The 16,411-nt window shown below is 38.8% G+C and overlaps 3 protein-coding genes across 3 annotated transcripts in view; 1 reads left to right on the plus strand and 2 right to left on the minus strand.

Annotated features, from left to right (window-relative positions):
- LOC134670112 (active breakpoint cluster region-related protein) overlaps positions 1 to 696 on the minus strand; it is a 51,444-nt gene extending 50,748 nt beyond the window's left edge. Inside the window, exon 1 of the mRNA XM_063527801.1 lies at positions 292 to 696. Within this exon, the coding sequence (XP_063383871.1) occupies positions 292 to 573 (282 nt within the window). The 5' untranslated portion in view covers positions 574 to 696. The remainder of the gene's footprint in view (positions 1 to 291) is intronic.
- A 380-nt stretch (positions 697 to 1,076) lies between these two features.
- Positions 1,077 to 10,674, plus strand: LOC134670123 (armadillo repeat-containing protein 5). The gene is made up of 12 exons (XM_063527808.1): positions 1,077 to 1,410; positions 1,566 to 1,792; positions 2,621 to 2,852; positions 3,348 to 3,516; positions 4,215 to 4,391; positions 4,675 to 5,069; positions 5,489 to 5,819; positions 6,164 to 6,331; positions 6,989 to 7,226; positions 8,886 to 8,994; positions 9,437 to 9,582; positions 9,896 to 10,674. The coding sequence occupies exons 1-12, from the start codon at positions 1,165 to 1,167 to the stop codon at positions 10,653 to 10,655; spliced, it is 3,198 nt and encodes a 1,065-aa protein (XP_063383878.1). The 5' UTR covers positions 1,077 to 1,164; the 3' UTR covers positions 10,656 to 10,674.
- A 113-nt stretch (positions 10,675 to 10,787) lies between these two features.
- Positions 10,788 to 15,927, minus strand: LOC134670124 (cytochrome P450 315a1, mitochondrial). Its single transcript, XM_063527809.1, has 7 exons — positions 15,649 to 15,927; positions 15,131 to 15,534; positions 14,838 to 15,038; positions 14,245 to 14,381; positions 13,836 to 14,030; positions 12,003 to 12,218; positions 10,788 to 11,705 (listed from the first exon to the last, which is right to left on the minus strand). Exons 1-7 carry the CDS (start codon positions 15,873 to 15,875, stop codon positions 11,589 to 11,591), a joined length of 1,497 nt encoding a protein of 498 aa, XP_063383879.1. The 5' UTR covers positions 15,876 to 15,927; the 3' UTR covers positions 10,788 to 11,588.
- Positions 15,928 to 16,411: the final 484 nt, after the last annotated feature.

The raw sequence follows: 16,411 nt of genomic DNA on the forward strand, positions 1-16,411 counted from the left end.
ATCATAGCAATTAATTGCAAATTCATCATTTTACTTTTTTTTATTATACACAAATGAATGAAGCAATATCTTACACAGGAACTTGACTATCACTTGATGTGAAATGACTACAATACACCTTGTTATGGAATTGATATGACACAATCATCTTAGATAAGGATAATAAGTGTGTTATTGTAAATGCATACACATAGAACACAAAGAGACTTAAAGTAAACCACCCCAACAATACGAACACGGGTTTATAAGCATGTAAAGAATCACTAGACAGCGATCAGGATAGAAGATTACCTGCTTGATATCAGCCGCGTTATCATCAGCCTCGCTCACGTCAACTCCCGAGGGCGGCACCCCTTTCCCCAGCGACGCTGTCTTATGTTTCTCCACATCAGACAACAGGGTCTCCAGATACTCCACGTAGAACTCTTCTTTCTCTAACTCCTCTCTGAGTATAGCCACTTTCTGTTTGTGTTTAGCCAAATTGGCCCTGACATCTTCCTCCCAAGCGGCTGGTAAAGCACTCTCTGGAAATCGTTGCACCCACACACGTTGAAAATCCCCGAAGACACTCATCTCTCACAAAACGATTTCATGTCAATTTTATGTTACAAATTAATCACCAAAAATTGTATTTTATACTCAGTATAAAAAAATTATCACAATTATGTTTCTGTCACAGAAGTCTTCATTACTAATTTTGCTCTATCTTGTCTTTGTTCCTCTCGATGTCAAAACATTACTCATTTCATGAATCGAATAAATATTGAACGCTTTTACAGATAACTTGAATAGCTTTATCGATTTTTCAACCATAAACTGTAGACCAACTGTCACTGATCTATTCCTACGTTCTAATTTAAGCAAATGTTTCAGTTTACGCAGCATTCATTAGGAAATTGTTTGAAAAATTAATACATTCATCGTTTCTGATTAAAATAAGGAATACAAAATTTAGTTAATATAATATGTTGTATTTTTTTTTCTATTAATTGAGATTGCTAATTTTTAAGTTTTAAGAACGGTCTTAATATAATTTATTTATTTTACAGTAGAAGAGACTAAAATGTTTCATAACGTGGAAATAACTATCAACAATGAAACAATTGTCAAAATGGGCCTGAATTAAATAATGAAATAAATAAATTTCATATATTTGTTTTTAAAATGGACAAAAATTATGTTAAAACTACTATAGAAGGATTGAAATCAACATCATCAAGCCGTGTCCAGGATACCCTATTGAAAATACGAAGCAAAGTAATAACAAATGATAGTGGAATTCAACTTTTTAGAGATTGTGGAGGGTTGGAATGTTTACTGCCACATTTACGCAAGCCCAATGAAAGAATTCTAGATTTAACGTTAAGTATATTGGGGAATTGTTGTCTAGAAGATGAAAGTAGTTTAGCTGTGAGTATTACTTTAACTATTTGGGTCATATTGTTTCACTGTGGTAATTACAAACTGTGAAGGACATTGTGACTATGTACCTAGAAATTTTTCACAATTTTTATATGAAGTCTTGATTTTATTCGTAATTAATTTCTTGTAATATTTTAAATTAGGTTGGAAAGTTGAACTACTATGGACCTCTTGTGTCTATTTTGAAGACAGTCTGCCGGGACAGTATCGTAGGCAGGGCCTGTCGCGTCATCGGCAACATGGCCCAGAAGACCAGCAATGCAGAGAACTTGCACAACCATGGGGTGGTCACTGCACTCATCACATTGATAGAAAGCCGGGATAAAAATACTTCATATCCTACATTAACTATGGCTGTTAGAGCTGTAAGGTAAAAACCTTATTTTATAATTTTTGAATGAGAAGTATTGTACAACACTTTCTTCTTACAATGTTAAAATCTTCAATGCTATTTTTACCAAAACAAATATACTATATCTTAACTACAAGGTTGGTCTCAAGCAAAAGGTGCCACTTTGTTGATTGTCAATGTGGCACTGCTGGCATAAAAATAAAATTATAAATCTAAATATGGTAATTTGCCAGTATCTGGCCTCCCTAAACTAAGAATTCTATTCACCTATAAACAGAATTCATTTAGTATAAGGTTAGTTATTGAAGGCTGGCCAGTTATTTAATGAAAAGTATATAAACCTTAGACTAAAATGAATTCTGTTTATAGGTGAATAGAATTCATTTTTAGTTTAGGGTGGCCAGTTACTGGCGAATTACCCTACTAATCAACAAAACAGAGAGTGTGATAGCTGATCGAAACTAGACAAGAGTTACTACAGATAGAAAACACTTGAAGTTGCATGTTTGTTTGCCTGAGAATATGAGCTATTTTGAGTGGTATCCATCCAGTCCCTTCCCGCTGTCTCCACAATGTCGTCAGCCCATCTTTTTCGTGGTTTTCCTGCCTTTCTCTTTCCCGTGGGGCCTGGTCATCTGGTTGCATGGAGAGTCTATCTCTTGTCTCGGTATCTCGCCAAATGACCTGCCCATTTCCATTTCTGGGATAGTGCATGTTGAAGAGCATCTGTCAGCTTAATTTTCTTCCTTATTTCTTGTTTTCTGGATTCTCCTTAACTTCAAGAGAATTTGTTATATCATAGTTTAATTTGTAGTTGACTTCTTACAACTTTCTCCTCATTTCTAGACAATTATGGATGGTCCCAGAAAAGAGAGAGGAAATGCTTAGTTTAAATGCAGTCCGCTGCATAGCTATCCTCCTAACAACTGAGTGTGAGTCTGCTGGTGTGATCAAATCTACTTGCAATTCGAGTAAGGAGGGTGAAGGTCTGAGGAAGAGCCAAGAGGAACTAATATGTGGCATTTTAAAGTGCTTGGGTTACTTCACAACCCATGCCTCTGCATTATGTGCAGAACAGGTAAATTTGATTTTTTATTTGCAGGAAGTGCAATCAAAATGAGTCAATCTGCAATTAAAGCATCGTTGTTGATAGAAAAACATAATAGAAAAATGTAGCACAACATAATGTTAATGAGATTAAAGAGTGAAAATTAATAAATTTATTTAAGTTAAAATGTGCTACAAATGTGCTTTCGTAGACTACAAAACACAAGTGGACATTGATGTGCATGTATCAGCTTTAAGCTGCCTGTGCATTTACATATAATAATAATAATAAATGTTACTAGATCCTTTTGAAGAATAGAATAAATAACATTCATTTTCGTTTGATAAAGAAGACAGGTTTCTACAACTAATGCTGTCAAATTTCTATACTGAAACTCTGGACTCTTTGAATCACCTTTATATTATTTTTTTATTAGACCTATTTTTAATTTGCTGCTTGAAGTTTTTTGCAAAAGTATTTCTCATGCTAATTTTGTACACAAATATAAAAATATTAACATTTTAGATACAAGGCGATGGCAGAGGATACCAGTGCTTGGTGGCATTGACTAAAACATATGAATCAGTGGCATTGAAATGTCTTATGAACTTGTGCTACCTCTCTTCATGCCGGCCACTTCTTGGCACCGCTGGACTTGTTGAGTGCCTTGTTAGGATTTTACTTAAGAATTCAGGTAAAATGACACTAATTTTACTTTTAATTTATATTGACCCTTGTAAACTCACTTCGCTATTTTTTATTAGCATATTCATTTTGCTGAGCTGATTTAATTCATCAGCTAGGAATGAGGAAAATAGTGTACTGTAATATTTACTGCCACTGGCGAGATCAGTCATACGAAATAGCAATTCTCGGTAGCTCATTTGGTACAGTGGCGTATTGATATCTCGTAGTCGCGAGCTCTGCCTCTAGTCACGCCCAGGACGACGATATTTTCCATTTTTATTTCAAGGGTCCACACAGAGCAAGCATACGCCCGAGGCAAGTGTAGACTTGCCTTAGCCGAGGCGGCGCGCGCGGGACACGTCTACACTGAACGTTTTGTGCGCGAGGAAATTGCCTCGCACGTATGCTCGCTCTGTGTGGACCCGGCTAATAGTTGTTATTTCATTAGTAGTTGGCTCTCTAGATCTCAAAATTACGGATGTAGTGCATAATTATTTTCCTTCGTATTTTTACGGAAATGTACGAACGTGGCTTGGTATTTCAGTCAGTCTCTGTACAAAAAGTACTGAGGTTGATTGAAGTATGATGACAAATACAAACGTTTCCGAGAAAATACGAAGGAGAACAACTATACCCTACTGTAATTGAGTTGAGCAAATAAACATATATTATTTCGTACATAATGAATACTTATGATTTCCCCAGAGGATTCATACTGGCAAAAGACAGAATCGGCGGCGCGCGCCCTCGCGCAGCTGAGTGGTGAGTCAGTGAACCGCTCGCGGCTGCGACACTGCGGCGGACTGCCGCTTCTACTTGCCGCGGCTCGGGTCAGCCCGGACGCTATGCGGGCGTTGCTGCAATATGTGTTCGATGATACTTGTAAGTGACACTTAATATGTGCAATAAGTATAGAAGCTGGCTTCCTAGAGTTTTAGAATTGACCCGCAATACGCCCCCACTGAGTACTTAATGATTTTTAAAATTATTGTCTTGTTCCTGAGTATATGCGTCCTTGATCACAATATGTCTTGTTATCTTGATAACAATAACATGAACATCTATCTAGTATTTTTTTTTTTTGGTTTTACTTTATTGTATTAATAGGTAGCACTATACTTCGTGACATTTGTTGATGCATGATATGCGTGATATTACCTTTCAGCATTCCAAATCCTAGTCAGCAAAGGGCTCATCAGCCTGCTGACCGACGAACTAACCACCTTCGTCGCAACCATGGACTTCGAACACAACAACTTAGAAAACGCCGACTCAAACGAAATCGTAACCGCAGTTAAAGCAGAAGAGACAGAGGCGCCAAAAACCGAACTGAAGTTAAATACTGACGATGGAAAGTCGTTATTCGTAAGACGTCGAGGTCCTTTTTGCTCGAAGAATGAGGATGAGCTAAAGGTGGTGATTGAGAGGGATAATATGATAGTTGGGTTTGTTGATGCGGTGGATAGTGATGCCTCGGAGGACAGTCAGAGTGACGAGGAGACGCCGCGCCGGAAGTACTTGAAGAGGGCGCGGTCAAGGAGCCCTATGACTTTAAAAAAGGTAAGTAGAAATAGCCATCGAGCGTATGCTGGACGCGTAGCTTTTGGACACCACTTGATAGTATTGATCTTGATAGATATGATTGAAATTTATTATAAAGCTAGGCAAACTTGGGCCAGATTGTATAGTGTAACATAATGCCGTATTTAATACTGTCAAGCCTGTTATTACGAAAATAACAACGGGTTGCACTCCGGGAGTGCCGGCAGAAGTGAAAGCTCAATGACATTGTAACAGTTTTTCCATCAGGTCACGTGTCCGTCTTACGAAGCGTCTTACGCTTTCGCGAGTTTAAAATGTTTTCCCCATCACAAAAATTGCACAGCGCCGCTAAAGAAGTTTTCACTTCAATAAATTGTACGTTTTTTCATTTTCATGCCCACATTCTCTGAGAACTCACACTGTTAAATTTATTTCAGAAATCACAATTAATCAAAATGGCCAGCAAAGACTGGTCAGCCGGAGTATATTGGGAGCCGAAAAGCCCCGAATGGCCTTCCAGCTCCCGAAGCGCGATGAGCCCCGACCGACCCCAAAGCCCGCTCTCGCCCTACTACGAGGCCGGGTTAGGCCAGCCCGGGTTCCCGGCTGGATCCCAGTTCCCAGCGAGCAAGCGCGCGCGGCTGGACTGGAGCCCCGAGTCGGGCGTGAGCACGGGCGAGGGCAGCAGTATGGGCTCGTCGTGTTGGAAGGACTTTCAATGGAGCTCGGGTAGTGAAAGCCCCACATCGCCTCTGAGCATTAATGAAGGTAAATTATATTATAACCATGGAAACTTTTACGTAACCGCCGTCGTATCCGCCGGATGTGAGTTCGGTGCAGCTTAAGGACAAATACAATGAGTTCCTTTCTTTAGTTTATGGCCCTCTCGTTTTGCCTTTTCAGTTTATTCTTTTTAAATGTTTCTCGGCGATTTTAGATACGGAGTCGTTCTTCGAATCAAACAATTTAAAAAAACATACTGATCCACTGTAATTGCACCCTTAAGGCGTGCGCAAACCGCACGCAGGCTTATATTTTTGCTATACGAGTACTTAACATTTTTTTATTTATTTATTAAAGTACCTAATATTTAAGCCTTTTGTTGTTTACAGAGAGTTCAGACTCGGAGATATCGGGGCGGTACTCCCCGGTGCTGTGCGAGGCGGAGGGCGAGGCGGAGGCGGCGGCGCGCGCGGAGCTGGACGCGGCGCAGGTGGCGCACGGGCTGGACGAGCTCATCATGGACGACGACGAGAGCCTCGACGACACGCCCACGGCCGGTGAGCGGGGCAGCCTCATGTCAGACAGAGATATAACATGTGGAACAGTATAACCTGCTAATTAAAACGCAATACTGATATAAATAAATAAATATGTTGGACAATCTTACACAGATCGACCTAGCCCCAAACTAAAGGGGCCCACTGATTACCGGCCGCCGGACGGTATCGGCCTGTCAGTTAGAACAACTGACAGGCCGATATCGTCCGGCGGACTGGTAATCAGTAGACCCCTTAAGCAAAGCTTGTATTATGAGTACTAGGCGACGATATACATACATACGTATATAAATAAATACATACTTATATACATAGAAAACAGCCATGACTCAGGACCATTGGCAGGGTCACTACCCACTAGGCCAGACCGCCCAGACCGGTCGTCAAATATAAAATAGTTATTTACGATACAAGTGCGGAAAGTAGGAAATTCGCAACGTGTGGCGACAAATTAAAACACGACCGAAGGGAGTTAAATCGACACGAGTTGCGAATTACCTATTCGCACGTGTATCTTACAACGTTTTACAGTACATATGACCCTTTAAACTTTCGACATATGCACAAAAAATGCTCATTCCTGCACTAGTGGGAGAAAGTATCACCATATGTATGTGCTTACTGTAATATCTATTTTAACCACAAATTAATTTTCAGAGAGCTCCGGCAAGCTAGAGAACTCTAAGACGTCCCGCATAGCCTGCGTTCTAGTACTTCTGTTCCGAGTGTCCCACGGCGCGTGCAACAGCCTCGGGGCGATACGAGAGGAACCGGTGTCTAATCACACGTTAGAACTACTCACTGGACGAGAGTGTCTTAATGCGTTGTTGGACTATGTTGAGAAATGTAAGCGGCCTTTGGGCAGGGCGGCTAGGATACTTGCCAGGGTTTTAAGGTATGCTCAATTATACACCTTACAGTTATGAAAATAGAGTTAATATTAGTATATCCACCGGCCAGTAATAGCCTCGGGGCCATACGAGAGGAACCGGTGTCTAATCACACGTTAGAACTACACACTGGACGAGAGTGTCTTAATGCGTTGTTGGACTATGTTGAGAAATGCAAGCGGCCGTTGGGCAGGGCGGCTAGGATACTTGCCAGGGTTTTAAGGTACGTTTAATTGTACACCTTACAGTTATAAAAATAGAGTTAATATTAGTATATCAACCGGCCAGTAATAGCCTCGGGGCCATACGAGAGGAACCGGTGTCTAATCGCACGTTGGAACTGCTCACTGGACGAGAGTGTCTTAATGCGTTGTTGGACTATGTTGAGAAATGCAAGCGGCCGTTGGGCAGGGCGGCTAGGATACTTGCCAGAGTTTTAAGGTACGTTTAATTGTACACCTTACAGTTATAAAAATAGAGTTAATATTAGTATATCAACCGGCCAGAAATAGCCTCGGCGCCATACGAGAGGAACCGGTGTCTAATCACACGTTAGAACTACTCACTGGACGAGAGTGTCTTAATGCGTTGTTGGACTATGTTGAGAAGTGTAAGCGGCCTTTGGGCAGAGCGGCTAGGATACTTGCCAGGGTTTTAAGGTACGTTTAATTGTACACCTTACAGTTATAAAAATAGAGTTAATATTAGTATATCAACCGGCCAGTAATAGCCTCGGGGCCACACAAGAGGAACCGGTGTCTAATCACACGTTAGAACTACTCACTGGACGAGAGTGTCTTAATGCGTTGTTGGACTAAATATGTTGAGAAATGCAAGCGGCCGTTGGGCAGGGCGGCTAGGATACTTGCCAGGGTTTTAAGGTACGTTTAATTGTACACCTTACAGTTATAAAAATAGAGTTAATATTAGTATATCAACCGGCCAGTAATAGCCTCGGGGCCATACGAGAGGAACCGGTGTCTAATCACACGTTAGAACTACTCACTGGACGAGAGTGTCTTAATGCGTTGTTGGACTATGTTGAGAAATGCAAGCGGCCATTGGGCAGGGCGGCTAGGATACTTGCCAGAGTAGGTACGCTCGATTCTACACCTTACTGTAGTAATAATATCAACCGGCCAGTAATAGCCTCGGGGCCATACGAGAGGAACCGGTGTCTAATAACACGTTAGAACTACACACTGGACGAGAGTGTCTTAATGCATTGTTGGACTTCTGTATGTATTATTATTAGATTTTTAGGGTTCCGTACCCAAAGGGTAAAACGGGCGGGAGTGGTCAGTACTTGGATGGGTGACCGTTTTTTTTTTTGCTTTTTTTTGTTTTTTTTTTTTGCATTATGGTACGGAACCCTTCGTGCGCGAGTCCGACTCGCACTTGCCCGGTTTTTAGATGTTAAAATAACCATTCACCGTCTTTTATTTATGAAACATAATTCGGTTTAAATAACTTTATTGTCTAAGAAATTACAGATATTTCACTAACAATAAGACAACTTATAAATAAGCAAGTAGTTATGACAATGTTTAACAATAAACAGTTGCAACTAATGATTCAAACACAATAATAAAATTAAGATTAGACCCTGATGGTCTTAAGGTTATTCATAAAATAAAAATGACAATTTCATCTTTTCTTTTCAGCAATGCCCTGTGCCTCATGAGTATACTCAAGCACAGACTAGCTCTTAGATTACACAAAATGTCGGTAGTCTCCAAGCATCCGCCTACTAAATGTCAGCAGTGCAAGCAGGTGTGACCACTATTTTTATATTTTCGTTATAATATGCTTTTCCATATCTCAAAACGGAACTTACGGTATTGATTCTAAGTTGACCCTTTGAACGCCACACGTCATACATATAAAAAATTTACTCGCATGCCGTGATTAGAGTCGCATGCGAGGCAATATAAACCTTATTTCAAAGTGTGAAGGTTAGTTTGACAACGTACGCTATAATATAACACATAATTGTTCTTGGCGCTATACTATGGGCTTAACTACTAATGACAACTTAAGCCACATTCAGAGAACTGATCAGTGATCAACGATACTCAGCATTGAACTATGTAACTTACCACACAATAAAATTTAGCGAACGTGTTAACTATGACAGAGGATCTGCTGTATTATAAGGGTCGCCCCTTAATGTGACGTTCATAAGTTGATTGTATGAGTACTTTTTTTTTTTCAGATCTTGAGATTGAGCTCTAAACTGTTGGCCCAGTTGACAATCCTGGCCGAGTCCAGTTACGGTATCGGCGAAATTAGTTACCAGCTCCTAAAGGGCTCCCCCGCCATGCAGCAAACACTCTCCATCACACTGCCATACATAGTAAGGTAAGGCCATACTGTAGCTCTCGTGAAAACGGGTTCACATGAGCCATTTTTGGTTTGATGATCATTTTAAAACTTCGACTCAGATCCATCCACATAAATGTTAATGTGAGAGCCAAAACAATATGATAACGACGCCTAAGATAAAAGACTTGAGAACTAAATGGATGCCAAGTTCTGTAGACAATTCCGAATTAAAAATATGACTTTAAAATTTGAATAGTATAATTCTTTACACAAAGCAAATAACTTATGACCTTCTGTCAGTAATATGTACTTCATTTCTATACGACAGTCACCTTGATATATTTTTCAGGACTGAAAAACCGTTGAAGAAATATTTTATAGATTGCAACGCCTTAAACATCCTGTTCAACATAATATCGGAATCCAAAGAAGACATGAAAGTGTGCGTCACCGCCCTATCGAAGCTCGCCACCAACGTACACATCAAAGACCCCAAATTTTTGGAGAACCGGTTCAACGACCAGATCTACGTCAGCTACGATCCAATATTAGACAACTTGGCAGGATCCGACATAGTGACGTTCGAATTAGACGACCAATCACAAGTTAACGCAAACAAGATATTCCTATGTCAGAACTCTGAAGTATTCAGTGCCATGCTTATGGGATGCTTCAAGGAATCGGCAGAAAAGTGCGTCAGACTGCAAAACGTAACAAAACCAGCGCTCGAGTACTTATTCACTCTACTACACATCGGCTTGAACAACCCAAAATGCGACGTACAAGTGTTCCCTCTAGCGGACAAACTGGAAACTAACTTAGAAGTACTGTTGCTAGCCGACAGATTCCTTTTTGACAAACTGAAAGGCTTGCTGAGTAGTGCCATATTACAATTCCAACTAACGCCGGAGACTGCGGATAAGATCTACGTGTGGTCGTTGAGTGAAGGCATGGGTTTCCTTTGCGTTGAATCCGTCGCGTACTTACTGACAGGCAAAATGTGCGAGGCGCAACGCGCGCGCTCCTTCAGCGCTATATTAGACTTACAATATAAGGAACAGTGGTTGGACGACATAAAGACTATGATTGTGAGACAACTCGTTAAATGAATTTATGTTTACATGTTGATTATCTTATTTCAGTTATTAAGTGGGCCATAACTTTATTTTACAATGTATACTTTACAATTACTGATTACTTAATTATGGATATGTACAGGACCAACATAATCACAAAATGCATTTTAAAACAAGTTAATAGTTTTTTTTTTATTAGAAAAAGGTAAACATTTGACCACAATCTCACCTGATGGGAAGTGCCGATGCAGTCTAGGATGGAACATGCTTACCTAAGAGATGTCTATTCACTCTCGATTTAAAGAGAGAGAGAGGGAGTTCTTCTAAGTCAAGCTGATCTAAATATGACTTGACATAGATGGACTATAAATGAAATATTATTTTATACATTCCTTTGCATGGAACGTCATAATATTTATATCACATACTCGTTTAGGAGTGTAAATGTCGAGTTAATGCTTCCAATGTAGCCCACAAGATGGCAGAACTTACAATGCAAAAGAAAACGTACGTCGACTGCAGAGGGCAGCACTTGCTTTGGCGTAAAGTGTCAGAGTATAGTTTATGTTTCCGATTCAGACCACAAGATGGCAAACCGTCAAACGCGCACGGCCCTGTAGAAATTTATTGAAAATTATATCATAGCTAAGCTAGGATATGGGATCGTAGAAAACTAAAAACGCTTTGAATAAGGGCATTATTAGTAATATTTTAAGTGCCTGCCACACACTAAGATCCCTGTCTCTTAAGAATTACCCAAGAATTGGTGCAGTTGGTTTTATGAAATAATTATTCATAAGTACATGTATATTTGCATCTCATGTATTAAAACTTTAAAAATATATATTTTACACATTAATGTATTGACTTAGAATTTAGATAAGAGGGTTTATCAATTGTGTTAATTTCCTTATAATCATTGAAAAATATAATTAAAAAAAAAAACTTTTTACCTATCAATTTTCCTCAAATATTCCTATGTGATATAGTCAGTTGAATAGGTTCATTGGGCACAAGAACCTGTGACGTGACTGGGAACACTTTTCCACTATTTGTACACTTGAAATCAAAGTTGTTTACAATCTGTAAAAAAAAAAACCTTCATAATACTGGAAGGATTTACTGCCCCAACAAAATATGAACTGGTGACCTGCAACTGGTTACTCCGATTAATTAGCTACCCGAAGCTCATGATGATGATGACAATTTCTTTGTCCAATGTGCATTGTGTCTCACTCTCTCATTAAGCAAAATGTGAGACACCAATACATACATTGGACTAAGATATTGGACATCATAATTGAGTGAAATTAGGCTCTTGGTTTTTGAAGATTCGATTTTGAAGTTCGATTACAAATAAATTCTTACAGCATGCCTCACCTGACTCAGGAACTCTGTTAGTTGCATCGTTGCCAACTTCTTGCCTATACACGACCTGGCGCCGAGCGCGAAGGGCAATGTTGCTGAAGGTTTGTGGTTGGCAAGATTTTTCCTTCTCGGATCATTTCTGTCCCAGCGGAAAGGTAAAAACATATTTGCTTTGGTAAAGTACTGCTCATCTCGTCCAGAGGTGTAAATTGATGCTATTATTGGGGTCTGAAAGCAAAATTATATATTTTTTCAATACTGGTCCGAGTACAAAATTAAATAACATCCTTGCAACTTGATTCTGATATTGTTATTAAAGAGAGGGTTTTTTTAGTTTGCTAGTTACAGCTCATTGAGTGTAGTTAGGTTTTGATTAATATTCCTAAGAAAGGTTCCTGAATTTAATACATTACTTGAAATATGGTCATAGATCACAGCCAAGGTTTTTAAAGTTTGTCTACAGTATTAAATAAAAGATATTTTACAAACATACTTTTTATTGAAACTTTTTAGGTGATATTTTTTCTAACATTAATCTAACTTCTTCTTTCATATGTGAATAGGGTTGCTCCAGTTCGCTGGGTGCTTCTGGAATGTGAAGTTTTCTTCTCAATGATGGTGACAGGAGACACAGATTCTGGACAAGGCCAAAGCTGCTTGATGTCAGCCAGTACAGACACATGCAGGACGGCACACTCGCTGCTACAGGTATCATGACTATTGAAAATACTCTAAACATGTTTGTGAAAATATTGTATATTCTGGATGGTTGTCGAAGCTTTGACATTCTCTGTATTTCAATAACAGCCAAATTAGTCAATCCGAATGCAACTGGCATGATGTATGAGTGGTCTGGTTCAGCTAAGTTTGGGAACCAGCCAATCCCTCCAGCCGTGAGCTCCATCAGTGTCACTATTGCAGCTGGGTCCCCAGATTGGCAGTACACAAGATTTCTTAGTGCAAAGGACATGCATACCCATATGGGGATTTGCACCCATATCACCAAACTAGCCTTGAATGGATGACAGTTATCTCGAACAATAAGATTCTGCCATTGTTTCTTCAGTGATCGCTTATATAAGATAACAGCTTGCTTATCTGTTAATTTATACATTCTTTTTGCCATTGCGGTTTCCTTTTTTAGTTCTTCTACCATGTCTTTTAATTCTAAACTGATGTTTTCTACTTTAGCAAGAATCCTAGTTGAATATACTGTTAGAGGTAAAGTCATGAGAGCTCGTAATAAAACTGTGGAACAGACTATTGCAGACCACCATGGCAAACCAGTGGCATCATGGAAGTGTAATAGTCCATCTTGCATTATGTGAACTAGGGAGCTGTTTGATATACTGGAGTACACTTGTCCTTGCCATTGTACGAAGCCCTCTGCAGAGAAGTTCCTTTTAATCTCTCTATTGAGAATCAAATTCTTCCACTGCTGTGATTTGTTGTTTATTGGAGCTGATAAACCACAATTATTGTTCAATATTCCACTATTACATAAGACACTAATCGATCGGTAACCAAGAACATGTGATTTTATGTTCAGGTTTTGTAAAATTTTACAGGAATTCATGATTATTTTCATTCTTATTTCTTCTATTTATGTTCCCTCTTCCCTAGTTTCCCTACATAATAAACTTAACCTCACTTTAAATGTCAAATTTGACACTTGACATTGACGTAAATCGGTTTGAGCTAGTGATAAAATCGCGCGTCTACGAATTTTTGTATGTAGTGGAACAATGCTTTGAAAGTAACAGTTTCCATTGTATGTAGAAGTGCAGTAAGATGTAAACTTACAAAAACTGCAGGCCCTTGTACTACTCAACACTGTAAACTTACATGAAAATTTAGTTTGTATTCGCCGAGAATACAATCTTTTGGCAAAATTCTTGTCAAAAATGGAGCTACTGGATAAAGTCGCATAGACTCTTTCAGCACATTTTTCACGTATCCCACATCTCTTGTGCGTATTTCGTGTTTAACACTATCGTCTTGTGAAATTAGATACAGGCTCCAAATTGAGGTATAAGCAGTCTGTAAAAAAAATATTAGCATCATTTATTATGCGATCTCTCGATGGTGAATGGCCGATATTATACTTTACCGTTACCGTCCACGATAAAATAAACCCTGCATACAATCCCATACATTTACGTTCCCGCCAGTGCCGTGACGATAAAATCGTGTCGTTACTGTGGACAACACGATAAAGTATAAAAGCGGCCACTATATTAGTTTATGTTCTTACCGTATCACCAGCAGCTAATATGAAATCTGCAGCTAACCGTACTATTGTTTCTTCGTTTACCCCATCTTTGAGAAGTTTTTGTATAAGACCGTCGCCTTCTTCTCTTTTGATTATCATTTCTGATACCAGACTCTGTGCTAAAAAGGCAGCATGAAATAGAAATGGACATAAGAAAGTATTGTACTACTTACAACAAAATTGTACACAAAATTGTACTACTTACAACAACATTGTGGAGCGGGCTTACCACGAACACCGAAGTTAGCAAATTATCTTTTACTCCAAAGGATGTCCCCAATATTTATTTATTTAAGACAAAGATAGTATGATTCTCTCTGTCTATGATTGAAATGAGACAGTCCTTTGACAAACTATAGGATGACCGCAATTTGCGAGCTTCGGTGTTCGCTGTAGGCCCTCTGTAGTCAGACCTTCAGTCTTGGGCCGGGTAAAAAAAAAGTAGATAATTTAAGAGAAAACTAACCAGCACGGCGGCATATTAATTTCTCGAGTTTTGTCCTTCTATTTTTTTTTGTTTTACGTTCCCATTAATTCATTAAAAAATATATATATTTAACTCAACTTATACATACCCAAATGAAGCGATGCATCTACAGATTCCTTGAAATTTCTCCATACTTTCAAATTTAAACGTTGACAGATATTTAATGGCAAACCATACAATTTGGTTGTGGTTTGAAATATCTGTTTTACGGTCTCTGAGAAGTTGGAAAACATCTCTTCTGAATGTTTGACACCATTCGATGATGCACCAGCAAGTATAGCTAACATAACTGGAAACATATACACAAATCAAAATTAAGGATGATTCCATCTAGTCTAGTCTATTTGATGATCTAATGCATGATGATAAGAACAATTCTACCTTCTGTCGATAGTCGGTACATATCAGATTCTAAATTCACTCTTGTATGCCCTTTTTCGATTCTTCCTTTCCAAGCGTGGACAAACTTTTTGACTGTAGTTTTAATAGGATCTTCTAACCATTCAATAGAACCCTCTCGAAGTAAATGTTGGTTCATTATTCGGCGATTCACTAACCATTCTTCACTGTTCATAAACAAAAGTCCTCGCTTGGAGCCATAAAGTTTTTCATACAAAACCCACGGTTCGGGTAATATATGCATAGGATATTTTCCTTCAAGGCTTAGAAACACTGTCTTTATCATAAGCGGATCGCTTATGAAAACGAGTTTCGTGTTACATCCTAATTTTTCGTAAAAAATGGGTCCTAGTTCTTTGTGTCTCTTGTCAATATATTCGTGCAACCTGTAAGGTGTAGTAGGTAATTGCTTATTAAAAATATATGAATGTCTAGCCCAGTACCTACCTACTTAGCACTATATTAGCAAAGCATACATATGTAAAGTATTTATATCTTACATTGTTCCACCGCCTGCTAGCATTAAATCCAATTTAGTTCCGAGCAAAGGTAGGCATTTTGGATGCGCCATATCGTCAATAGATTTATCATGTACAGTCTGTCTGATGGCCATAACACAACTCCGAGTGTTATATTTTTGGTTGACTCGAGAAATAAATCTACCAATTAAAGAGTACATGGTGCCTCGGATATCTACAACAGAGATTGAATGACAATATTTATTCATTCGACGATTGAGGTAAAATCATGTTATCGTATCAGAATGAATACAAATAGCAACTGCAGTTGACATTATGATAATATAGTAAGCAAACATAAGTTTTAAAAGACGAGAGCTATGATGTAGAGATATTTAAATTTTAATCATTGGGGTCAGCCACAGCCACAGCTGTTATTTAAATAACTTTCCGACTCCGTTTTTTCAGATTTACATCCCGGTCCAAAGCAGCGAGTTTTCTGCGTTCAAAAGTCACTGACTTCTAACATGGTGTCGATCACCCTAGAAATCCGGTCTTCTGTTATTAACTTATTATGCGAGTGGAAACTTGAAATAATCAGTTCTACAGCTTGAAGGTTTTATTAGTAGGTAGCCGAAGGTTTCGAATAGGTACATATTTAATTTTTTATTATATATTTATTTTAGCGTCCCGTCGCTACAGCCAAAATAACTTTATTCTAATCAATTTTTCAGTCCAGGGCTCCAGGGACAGTATAATATATCTACCTATGTGTAAAACAATTATTTTGATCACCCTCAAAACT

Source organism: Cydia fagiglandana, chromosome 13 (genome assembly GCF_963556715.1).
Source record: "Cydia fagiglandana chromosome 13, ilCydFagi1.1, whole genome shotgun sequence".
NCBI lineage: Eukaryota > Metazoa > Arthropoda > Insecta > Lepidoptera > Tortricidae > Cydia > Cydia fagiglandana.

Coding starts and splice junctions, on each gene's coding strand:
- LOC134670123 (XM_063527808.1), top strand. CDS start 1,165: ATGGACAAAAATTATGTTAAAACTACTATAGAAGGATTGAAATCAACA. Junction 6,332..6,988: donor CGACGACACGCCCACGGCCG/GTGAGCGGGGCA, acceptor ATTAATTTTCAG/AGAGCTCCGGCAAGCTAGAG. Junction 7,227..8,885: donor ATACTTGCCAGGGTTTTAAG/GTATGCTCAATT, acceptor TTTTCTTTTCAG/CAATGCCCTGTGCCTCATGA.
- LOC134670124 (XM_063527809.1), bottom strand. CDS start 15,875: ATGAATAAATATTGTCATTCAATCTCTGTTGTAGATATCCGAGGCACC. Junction 15,039..15,130: donor GTACCGACTATCGACAGAAG/GTAGAATTGTTC, acceptor ATATGTTTCCAG/TTATGTTAGCTATACTTGCT. Junction 11,706..12,002: donor TAACAGAGTTCCTGAGTCAG/GTGAGGCATGCT, acceptor TTTTTTTTACAG/ATTGTAAACAACTTTGATTT.